Source organism: Cydia pomonella, chromosome 7 (assembly GCF_033807575.1).
Source record: "Cydia pomonella isolate Wapato2018A chromosome 7, ilCydPomo1, whole genome shotgun sequence".
Taxonomy (NCBI): domain Eukaryota; kingdom Metazoa; phylum Arthropoda; class Insecta; order Lepidoptera; family Tortricidae; genus Cydia; species Cydia pomonella.
The window spans coordinates 8,192,146-8,204,629 of NC_084709.1; the positions used below are offsets into that span (position 1 = coordinate 8,192,146).

At 36.9% G+C, this 12,484-nt stretch overlaps 1 protein-coding gene across 3 annotated transcripts in view; it reads right to left on the bottom strand.

Moving 5' to 3' along the window:
* Positions 1-12,484, bottom strand: part of LOC133519739 (kelch-like ECH-associated protein 1B) — a 41,658-nt gene that overhangs the window by 24,226 nt on the left and 4,948 nt on the right. For 2 of the 3 annotated variants that reach the window (XR_009799664.1, XM_061853802.1), the window contains exons 1-3: positions 11,236-12,136; positions 10,411-10,571; positions 8,743-8,856 (exon numbers count right to left, since the gene is read on the bottom strand). Coding sequence is in view for 2 of the 3 variants with exons in the window: in XM_061853802.1 (XP_061709786.1) it covers positions 8,743-8,856; positions 10,411-10,563 (267 nt within the window). In the remaining variant the exon portion in view is untranslated. Of the gene's footprint in view, positions 1-8,742; positions 8,857-10,410; positions 10,572-11,235; positions 12,137-12,484 lie in introns of those variants that run through there. The other variant, XM_061853803.1, reaches the window with a different exon arrangement.

A 12,484-nucleotide genomic window follows, 5' to 3' on the forward strand; every position in this document is an offset into this window, starting at 1 on the left:
ATTACAAAGGCCTATATCTACAAATATTGATCCCGCGGGAGTCATGGATTGTGAAAAAAGCTGTAACTCATTCGTGAGTTATAGCTTTTTTTAAATGAAGTACCTACCTACTTATGTCACTAATTATACGAGCCAAGTAGGTATACATGAGTTTTACGTTTAAAATACTGACGTTTATAAATTATGTATTTTGTGTATGTTTATAAATAAGTATACTTATTTGATAATTTAATAGCCGTATAAAATATTTTTGTCTTCACAATTTTCAATCGTGGCTGAATGCCGGATAGGTCTGGTCCTTCGATGCCTAACATGTCAAAAAATAACATTATGGCAGACGAGTGTCACCATATTTAATAATTATCGCTTAACATATTTTATTTACAATCGTCTAGTAGGGTTATATACGAGATTAAAGAACACTCCGTTTTGAAGACAAGGAAGCTGCTGTTGACAAACACACACACACGGACGCACGCACATTTACACACGTGCCTACTAACTACTCTTGCAAAAGACTACTCTGCGTATTGAGATTCTGCCAAAACAAACGAAAAACGGCAAATTTTTCCCCGGGGAATCAATACAGCACACACAGTACAGCAGGTTTTGGATTCCACCCAAGCCGCAGGGGGCAATCTAAAATGAAAGCGATGGAGTAAATTCTGAGCTAGGGAATATTAAACATAAATTACTATTACTTTTTTTTTATAAATTTTACAATTTTTATTGAAACCCACAATTTCCGCACCGGGTGCCACCCATGCTAGCTACGCCACTGGTCATGCATCATGTTAGTAGAACTTGTTATAGGTACTTAACAGTTTACTACTTGTTTACTATTGATATTGTCCTCTGGCTGACGGAACAAAATAACAAAAAGAAATAGAATCAGACCAAGTTAAGTGGGCAGCCCAGACGGTGTAATTGTCATTTTAAACGTAAAACTTCTATGAAATTATGACGTTTACTTAACACTTGCACAAGCTGGGCTATCAAAATGACTGCGAACTTATCTTGGTCTGAATCTAGTTAATCGACCCTATTAATGTTTCACGAGGATATTATCTGGAAGATCTTGCTTTTAACTTAACACATATAAATAATGAAATAAAATAAAAAGCCTTTTATTTCTTGAATTATTACATTGTTTAGATACGTATTTGTTGCTTTTGGTAAATTATTCAAGAACCCCGCTTTCACAGGTGAAGGTCTCTTCCAAAGCCCTCCATGTTTCTTGATCCTTGGCCACTTGTATTTGGCCTGGCAATTTTGGTGATCTCATCTTGCCACCTCAAAGTGCGTCTTTCTTTGCCTCTTTTTCCTAGAGGTCCTTTCCATGACGTGACGTACACAACTTAACACATATGCTTTATTATTTACAACAAAACCACGGAGCAAAATTTTCTAAAACATAGTAATAGGCAAGTTTACCTATATTGAAAGGCATCAATACAACATTACAAGGTCAACAATGTTAAATTAACATAAATCGGTAATTAAAAAATTAGTTATGGGTTATAGCGTTAGCGTGACTTGCAGTTTTATTACAACGAACTCGCATACAACGACTTGTCACCTTGAGCTGTGTACCCACGAAGTAAGCGTTCGCATTAGGTATACCAGTATAAGTATAAAATCGAGATTGGTAGAAACCGTGGGTAATCGAAGATCTCATTTATACTGGTTAATGTGTGGCTAACGCTAGGTAAGCACTGGGTGATGTGACTATGCATACTTGTTTACGATAACTAAAACTTATCAATATGCCTATATACACCGGTATCTAAGAGCAACAACATTAATTTTGATATTATTTTGGACTTATAGATATATATGAAGATCAAATGTACATTTTATCCTATATGTACAGTAAATTACCTGCCTAATTTATTACAGTTTAAATACCCTAATATTATGTAGTGTACAATATACAGGGTTGGGCAAAATACTGGTTTTATAGTATTTCAAATACAAATTACACAATTCATTTTAAATCATATTAGAAATATAAAATACAATACAAATTACTTAGGTAACAGGTATTTGAAATATAAAATATGTTTGTGCTATGATTTAACTTATCGGCGAATATTTTTTACAGGTTTTTATGGATTGAAGAAGGAATTTCCTTCCATAAAACTTTTTTTTTCTATAAGTATTAAATAGCTAGGAAATCACTTAGCCGCAACAATGACCTGTGAAACCTGTGCCGAAACGTCGATACGTAAAGGTAATAAAATAAATTCGTTATATACCTAGTTATAAATGTAATTTAATATGTGTTCAAAACGCAACAGTATTAAATGTTATATATATTTTTTTTTTATTGCATTGCCCTAATAAATATTAAATGTTTTTATAGGAGTCCTTATGTTATAACGAGATATAACAAGTAACTATGGCAACTTAAACATAGACGCATTTTTTACGGCGTAAATAACGAACAACTTATTTTACATAAATCTATCCATGTATTTCGGCGTAACCGTGTCACCTGTGAGCTGTGAAGTCGCAAGCAAAGCACTTTTGTATGAGGAGTTTTGAATCGCGATTGACTGCCTCCAAAAAATTCATGCATGTAGCAAATTGTAAGTTCAGTGTTGTCGGTGAATGAGCGTATCCAGTCAATGGAAACATTCTCTTGACAGGAGCGGAGGAGCATAAGCTGGTATTAAATTTAATGAATACTCTTCTAATATTATGATTGATATTATTAGGGTTCAAAAACCTGGCCTGCCATGTGTCATGCAAAGGCAATGAAGACATAGAATAGAATAGAAATCATTTATTCAAACAACACATCAAATCAAATAACACATATAAAATTAATTTGTAGTTTTACATGTATGTAAAATGTATAATTGTTGGTGCAATAAAGAATATTTTCTTACTTACTTACTTACATATAGCAAATACAGGGCAAAGATAAATAAAACAGTAGAAACTGAGATGTGAAGCCGAAATGGTCTCCACTCAGCAATGCAGCTGGCGCGACTAGCGTGGTCAACGGCGCTGGTTTTATGTGGAGCCTATATTAGTTGGGTGTGCGGGACAGCACAGTATGCGACATGTTGTGGATGACGTAAATAAATATATACATTAAATTATATATATTCATACATAACTGGTGAGTAACTAAAGTACAAAATAGGTAATAAACTAATAAATAAGAATGACGGGATCCGGAAAAAGAGGATGGAAGGTTTATATATATATATAATTATATATATATATAGCTTCAGGCAGCAAATCTTTGTTGGTCTATTAGGTACGCTTTCAGTCTTGATTTAAAGGAAGCAATAGTACTGCTCTGTCGAATTGGTGGTGGAAGATTATGCCAGCACTTCGTGGCAGCGTAGCGAAAGATGCCACGGAATGCAGCGGTTCTGTGCCTTGGGCATAGTAGTCTGGGAGGACGTCTGATGTGTTGATAGATGGTCAATTTCTCAAATAAGTACACCGGCCTTTTACTGATACAGATACCAAAGAGGAGAGTGGCAAAATGTAGAATACGTCAACTATTCATAGTACTCAGGTGTGGGCTTATGTGTGCCCGAGGTGGTGGCATCGGGAAGCAAACCGGGAACACGGGAAGGTGCACAGGCATTTTGCAGTCGTTGAATAACTCTTTTGATGCGAGCTAGTAAAACAGTTTCCGTAGTAATATTATTCCGAACAGTAATACAATGTCCGTATAGTTAAGTTTGTACAGGATAAGAGTGTCACATAATTTCACGCGCATGTCTACACTGAGATAGTTTCGCACCTTGTAAAGAACCGTCAATCTATAAAAGCAATTTCTAACCGTTTCAATTAAATGATTTTCGAAATGTATGTAAGGATTCCTAGGTTACGGGCTTCTGCCACATCGTCATTATTCTCGCTTGATTCTTAGAGGACTTTCGGTGCCGGGCGCCCCGTTTCCAGTACAAAATGAATACACATACTTGTTCCTGGCAGTGAATGTGTTAAGAAATAATTAGATTTACCAGTCCTCGAGGGACTTCTCTTCTTCATTGTTGTAGCCATCATATTTTATACCCATTATTTTGCCTTCGCAGGTTTTGGTATTCCTATTCCTTGTACATAATATGTTGGTTGAGGGTCTGTGGGATGTCTTGGAACCTCTGCCTAAGGGTCTGGTTCTCCAGTCCAGCTATCTCATGCTGAGTGCGTTGACGGCGCTGCTTCAGTTCCTCAAGCTCGGCGCTGATCTGCTGCAGCTTATAACTTACACCACTCTTATCTTCTGACTGCAAGACCCATAAAGGCACGCGCACTCACTTAGCCTAGCCTGGGCCTAACTATATTAAAAAAAATCCATTATGCGATTTAAGAACTTTTTAAAATGTATTTTGTAGAAATGTATTTTAAAGCTTGAAAGTATTCGAAAGTCAAAATAATAAATAAATGTAAGTACGGTATTTGAAATACAAAATACGTATTTGTATTTCAAATACATGTAATTGAAATACTGCCCAACCCTGGCAATATAATAGCTGTATATTTACAATAGAGTAATTTTACTATGTATCAGGGGCAGCGGCTCCATACAACTCGATTCCCATCGGCTTGCCTAAAATTTATTGCTACATAAACCAAACTTATAAATCATCATTAAAATTAAAAATATTATATCCATAATGAAAACACTACGTAATACATTACCTTGGAATTGTAAACACTATTTACTAAAGCTTCACTATTGATTAAATTTCAACTAATCATAGCGGGCGCGCGAAGAGAAGCTCAGCTTGACTATTCATTCATGCGCCACTACACAGATACGAAAACTCACGCACACGCTCATAAATTTTGCTATAGAGAGTGCGCGCGAATGAGCTTCAAAGCAACTCGGTCTTGTATCGAGTTATTCATTTGAATAAAAACCTTAAACGTAAAAGTATAAGGTTTATATTGGAAAAATGCACGCACATATTCATAAAGCCCGCGAGTACTGAGGGGCCTACCGCGAACACCGCAGTACGCAAACTGCGGGCAACTTTCTCTTTTACTCCAATAGCGTTATTAAGGCGACAGAGAAAGATGCTCGCTATTTGCGAACTTCGTGGTACGTGGTAGGCCCTCTGTACACGGCCGCGGTAACTTCAGTTATATTACCATGCTGCTTCATTTGAATTTAAACCTTAAATTCAAACAGGTAAGATTTATATTGGAGTGTAATGTTTCACAATTTTGAATCGGGTGCGTTTGCCACGCGTATGCTTAATATTACCATACAAAAACATTTAATTGAATCAATGGGTATAATTTTATTGTATTTTACTATCATTAATACCAATTTTTGTAAAAACCTTTTAAAAAAGTTTTGTGCACAAATTTATAAATAAAGTTACTAAGCCCGTGAAATTTTGTAATTTTTGGTGTATAATAGTATGGCAAAGGTGGTTATTCACTAACTGCAAAAGGTTGCGCCCAAGGATACACCTAGCGTACGCTTCACTTTTATCATGAAAAAAAGTACATAATGATAAATTAGGTTTTTTTTTGTTCCGAGTTGCCTAGCCAGAATTTTCACGCGCCGCTACTGCTATGTATATCAAAAAATTGGTTATAGACACAGACAGTTATAAGAAGTTTGTTGTGGGCGGCACTATCCCCAGAGCCTCAAGCAGGCATATAAAACAAATATTCGGTCAAATACCACATTTGTATATTTTTCATTGGGTTTTCCAGTTTCATAAAAATTGCCGCCAGGAAGTAAATAAGCCGGTTATGGTTACTTTTTTTACTTCTTTTTTTATTTAAGTAAAGTTTATTAACAATTCATTTGGAATAAATGTTAAGTAATGCAGAAAAAAAATCCAATATGATTGACTACTATTATCAGGGGCGGATTAAGAAGGCGCGGGGCCCTTAGCACAATAACTCGCGGGCCCCCCCTGGTTAAAAAAAAACGGCTACTTGCGAGTCAGGCTCGCACCCCGAGGATTCAGTACCATCACAACATTTTTACAATGTTTAAATTTGCTGGAACTATTTTTAATCATGTTAATTATGCAGTGTATTTTTCTTTATTATCACACCAAGTTCGAGGTCTGTATTTTATAACCGTAATAGAGATAGAAAAAAAAACATATAAGTAAGCTCAACCGTAAATCGTAATTATTTGGTTTTTGTTCCAATACCGGTACTCTATACAAAAATCGTGTTCATTAAATCTGTCGTTCAGTGTGCTCTATCATATGACCCATAACAGTTAGACAGTCGAAATTTACACCAAGTGTATAATACGAAACGATGATGTAATCCTGTTATCTCTCATTAGGGACATAGGGCTCGCAGAAGAATTTGCCATTAGTCGCGACCCTGAGAGGCTACTTCTCAAGTGATCGCCCAAGTCCAAGCAGGGTCCAGGCGGCCTCGTACCTTGAAATGTATATCTCTATTGTCGTTATACCTACTACCTATATGAAAATCGTAATTATTTGGTTTTTGTTCCAATACCGGTACTCTATACAAAAATCGTATTCATTAAATCTGTCGTTCAGTGTGCTCTATCATATGACCCATAACAGTTAGACAGTCGAAATTTACACCAAGTGTGTATTTCTATTGCAGCTATAACAAATAATAAATATTAAATAATTTAATAGTTTTTTTTAAACGAAACATCTGTATATCGTCATTTAAAATCGGGATATTTTCCATATTTATTTATTTTCATAAATTCCTGATATTGTATTATTTTTTTATTTACATTTAGGCATTTTAAAAGAGCCTAATCTTAGTAAGGTTGCGTTATCAGAGTACCTTTCCTTCTATAGTAAACATCCCTATAATGGAACAGGCACCAGTAATGGGATGGTATAGACAAATCCTGTAAAACAAGTATTTACCGTCAGTTTTTAATTGCGCTGGCAACATTTTACCATAAGCAAGAGCTAAAGAGCTGCTTAAATTTAATTTTTCATTGATATTTGTTAGTTCAAAAATGAATGGCGCCATACATCCCATGACTGGAGCAAAAAACCAGTTTTAATTGGTTAATAATATTGAAACCAATTGCTGTAGCTTTAAAATCTCATTAAATACATAGAAAACATAAAGGCCAAATTCGACATATAACTTTTAAAGCGTAAAGCGGTAGAAATTTTACAGGTGTCGGTGAAATATCGAAACACTCTAAATTTTCTCTTAAATGTCCCATGATTGGTGCAATTAACGTCTTTCTTCTTCTAACATATACCTTCGGTTTCCATCATCAAATCAGGACGATCCTTGAAGGGTCGATCTCAACACAACATTGCATTGTCACCGATTTTTCTCTAGTAGGCGAAATTTTAAAAACAAAATATGTTGAGAGATGGTCAAAAAAATAATTTGCAAAATTTGAAAACAACTTACGAATATCGCAAGTTAAATTCAAGCATGTTGGGATACTGTTTAACAACATTCAATAATAATAAGTTAAATAAAAGCTTGTATAAACAGGTGAAACGTGAGTCGGACTTAAGAACAAAGCGGGTAGGATGTATCAGGGACGCAGTGGGAACTGGAAACCAATTGTCAAGTGTGTCAAAAAACAAGCTCAAAAGCTGAGTCTCTCCTATTTCGCCGCGTTCCCGTGCGAAACTGATAGCAAAGCTGCAAGAATAAAATCGATGCCCTAGTGTGAGCGAGTCTGTAGCTTCGTATAAGGACGGAAGCCCGTAGCGTTCTATAGCGGCGCGCATCCATGCAAAGGCTGAATTGTAGTAGAACAGAGTTTGGAATGGAACCAGTGTGAACTCGGCTTGCCTGCTGCTCGGCCTTCATTCTCGCTCGAAAGTACGACTCATGGGATCATTTGGTTTTCCGGCCCTGATGGGATGGGATGGGATTCCGGCCCGGATGCAGGGCTTAAAATTCGGCCTACGCGGAGCCCCGCTTTTCTTTTTATAATACTTTGACAATTAGGTTGGTTCGATCACGATCACGACTTTGCAGCAACTCCGCATATTTTGGACTCCTGGCTTCCCACTGCCGCAAAGCTGGCCATCATCCTTCCTTGCTTTTCACCAGTTTGTTATTTAACACAACTTCTTTTGTTCTTCTCCGAGCTCTGCTCTTTCCTGCAGCTTAGCCATGCACAAAAGCTTTGAGACACTGCACCTTCGGTTTATGTGAAACTCTGCTTCCGGTCTTTGCATAAGTCGTAAAACTCCATGCATTCCTCAACCTTACAAACTTGGTACCGTAATAAAGAAAAATATGTCAAAATTGCCACTGACTTACCAAAAAAATACATTGTAAAAAAATTGTGATGGTACAGGATCCTCGGAGCGCGAGTTCGACATAACTTGGTCGGTTTCGCGTGCCGAAATCGCATGGTCAGGGTCGGTGCGCGGGGCCCCCCCTAGGCGCGGGGCCCTTAGCATATGCTTTTTCTGCTGTTCGGTTAATCCGCCACTGACTATTATATTGCACACAGCGGTATATCCTTAGGCAAAAGTGAAATGTATAGTGTGATCTATTTTCCACTGAAACCAAAAACAAGCTGCATTGTTTATGCGATGCGTAGGGCCGACGCGACGGACCAGCTAGTGTCTGAGCGCAGTGTATTTTCGTGCGAGTTCATCTGCCGCTTTGCGTGCGGTTTTTATGAATGAATTTGTTATGATTAGGGGTCAACTGAGGTCAGGAGTCGCCTACAATTTACTACGCTATTCCCAAACTACACAGTGTAAACGTGAGATGATATTTTCGCAGCAGCTGCTTACTAATCGGGATCCTTACCTTGAAGTAGGGGCTGCCGGCAGCCAGAACGACTTTGTGAACGTGAAAAAGCTCGCTGCCCACCTCTAGCACTACGTCTGTGAGCATGTGGTGTGAGCGCATGGTGAACATCATCTGTGAACAATGCACGTTTGCCGCTGATACAAGGTGTCGTCTCGCTTTGATTTCACTAAATATTAATTTATATAAGGTATTGATCAACTTTAGAAAACCCCGCCGATGTCATCATTTTACATGGACATGACATGAAATGGGTACATTACGAAAGAGCAAAATAGGTAGGTAGTTAAAACACTTATTTTTCTTAATATCTTAGATACTAAAAGAAAAGTTTGTTTACTTCGTTTGCCTAATCGACTAACCAACCTGGCCCCAATCGAATTGTCATTTTGGTATATACAAAACCAGATAGACCAACACAAATATTAAATAGACAAACAAAAATATTGAAGCTCAATCAGTCATCTTCGTTCTATCGTCTCTTCACGGGATAAGCTGTATTTAGCTCGAATGGATTTACAAGTAGGCGACATGATTTAAAATTCTTATAATGCGACACGGCATAGCGTCATTAGCAGTAAATGAAGCGTAGAGCGGATGTTACTGCTGCTGATTTTATTACGATATGTAGGTATAGCCACTATCGTTTATGTAAGCGTAAGGTTTCATGTTATGACATGGGGGGCATTAACATAATTATTTATATGATTCATAGAAACAAAACCAATCAACTACAAAACGATCTATGCTCCTAACGCCTAAAAATATCTTAAAACTGATCTTATTGTACATTTTAAGGTCTGTGTTTAGAAAGCGTTCTATACATACGAGTTTAAATAAATAAATAATGTAAATTTGCCAGTCTCGGATGACGTAATGAAAAGCTGTGTACCTAAATAATGTAATTTAAATATGTATTCCAAATAATTTATGAGATTAAATGTGTTGTATTTTTTATCGCGCGTCACATTAAACGTGCAAGTCATCCTAGCTTGCGTTATTCGTGACACTATGTTTATTCGTCATCGTCGCAACTCTCACATTCTCATCCTTCTTTATACCTAATATGGGTTTCATTCAACCCCCCATGTCTCAAAGAGCGTTTTAAAAAGCATCTCCTTGCTCCTTTTTCCTCTTCGTTTAAATTTTAATAATTTGGATTACGGGAAATCTTTTTGCGCTCGGAACGGAACATTTCAAATGAAATAATAACTAAATATATCTTTGTTTTTATGGTCTATATTTGTCTTAAACATAGAATATCGGAATGTTAGTACTGCGTTTTAACATGTTTTTTGTTTTTACAAAATAAGACATCTGTACTCTCTTTAAAGGATACCTGACCTTATTTTCGTGCCCTTGGAGTACCTTAGAAAAAAAACTTAAATACTATGTGGAACAGATTGCCCCTGTTCCCCATAGTTTTTAAATTTTTTTTTTAATTCCGTGTAAAACTAACTAAAATTACGGTACCACAGAGTGAAGAGTGTTTTCGCATTTAAGGTGTATAATGCCGTTCTGCTAAATTGGTTTTCAGTGAAAAAAAAATGTAACAAGATATGTACTTAATATTAAAATATATGGTTAATTTCATTGGTTTAATTCATCGGTAATAAGTAGAGTTATAGATAATATGTACACACCTAGCTGTGCATGACTGTCACCCACCTTCATAAAGTCGGACACGTAGTTGCCCATGCAAAAGGTCATGTCTCCGACATCGTTGCAGCCGGCACCGACGTCGCCTTGCAGGGCCTCATAGTTGATGGGCGGCATGTCGTCCAGCATGTTCCGTCCCGCCCCCTCCATGTCCGCGTCCATGTCTTCCTCTGTATCAATCACACAACATAATTTGGATTGTGGTATTGAGACGACCAACTGCTTATATTAGATCAGGAGCCTAATAACGTGCGCAATCTAGAGTATAGCTGGCATATTATGCGCGAGCAGCTAGCTAGCTCGCTCAGCGCATTCTACGTGTGAGCGGCGCATTTGAGCAATCTAGACGCACCTTTAGCAATTCCATTTTAGTATGTAACAATGAAAAACCTGACACCTTGACATTGACCAAAACTGGTTGAACTTGAGCTTTATCGCGAGTTATCTCGATATCTCTTTTTCGATGTAAAATTGACCGATTGAGTGAATAAGATTTGGGTTGTGGGTACTAGACATTGAGATATACATAAAATAATTCAGCCTATATACGTCCCACTGTTGGGCACAGGCCTCCTTTCATGCGCGAGAGGGTTTGGGCTATAGTCCCCACGCTAGCCCAATGCGTATTGGGGACTTCACATACCTACACCTTTGAATTTCTTCGCAGATGTATGCAGGTTTCCTCACGATGTTTTCCTTCACCGAAAAGCTAGTGGTAAATCTCAAACGATATTTCGTACATAAGTTTCGAAAAACGGGTACATAGATAACATCCATAACTTAGGAACAAATATTTCAAATATTTGTGATAAACACTCAAATACATGCCCTTACCAGTATTCGAACCCGGGATCTCCTGCTTCGTAGGCAGGGCCACGCTCACGACCGTCTAGGCTAGGACGGCGTTAACTTGGGTGGATCAACTTTTTCTTGTCATTGGGTTGCTATGGTTACGAGTATGTCTCTTGAGTTGGCCTTTAAATATATATACACCGTGTTTTATACAATTCCGTTAAGTTCGGGTATGGTTAAGTATGTACATTTAAGGAAACTATATGGCATCGTTTTTTTTTTTTATTGCAATTTTTTCATAAAAGTAATAATGCTGCATTAGCGTTGCTGTAATACGGGCATTGTATTTAACTCAACCAAACAATTGAAAACTATGACCTATGAATATCAATTATTTTTAGTTTCGAACATCGATGGTCGGAGATATTACTTGTGTTTAGTAGCAAATGTATAAACATATTAACTCATACTAAAAACTAATAAATACAACAAATCATATGTAAACAGGCCCTAAGGTAGTGTACACGCTCGTAGGGGCCTTGTTAGATAAAATTAAATTATTGATTAATAACTCCAAAATGGAGTTAATTACTAATTAGAATACACCGGTGTCTTTGAGAGTCACTTAATTTAAGCTCAGGGATGCACCCTTAAAATTAACGGAATTAAACAAATACCGGTCTACAGCGAGTTCGCTTTACTCGCGCACCGAGGGTTCCGTACAAACAGTTATCTCGTGTAGACTATAAAGGTGAAAGACTTTTGATCAGAAGTACTACGTATAATTGTGTACAGCGCCATCTATCGGCAAAATGTCTAACTAATTTGCGCGATGTAATGCACGTACGTTGGTTTTTCGAGGATAATTCTCTATCAATGTGAACCGATTTCAAAAATTGATCTTTTATTTGAAAAAAGGTGTATTAAATGTAATCTCATATAAATTCCAGGTGTAATAAACACACGTAAAATTGGTTAAATTGCAAACTGAAATCGGAAAGGTTTTTTGTTAATTAAAAAAGTTAGAGGTCTGATTTTATTTTTCCTGTAAAATTTATACTAATGTTAATATTATGTACAAATTTCATAATTTTTCGTCGGTAAACTTCGAGGATAAGAGGGGGGGGGGGATGTATTTTTTCACATTTTCCTTCATAAATATTTTTTTCTCTATAAAAAAAAATAGAAAAATGTGTTTTGGAATGTACTATTTGAGCTCTTTCAAATGATACAATACTTGACCTAGTCACTAGACTTTGAAATTTTGCCCCTTCTTCATATTGGGTATTTC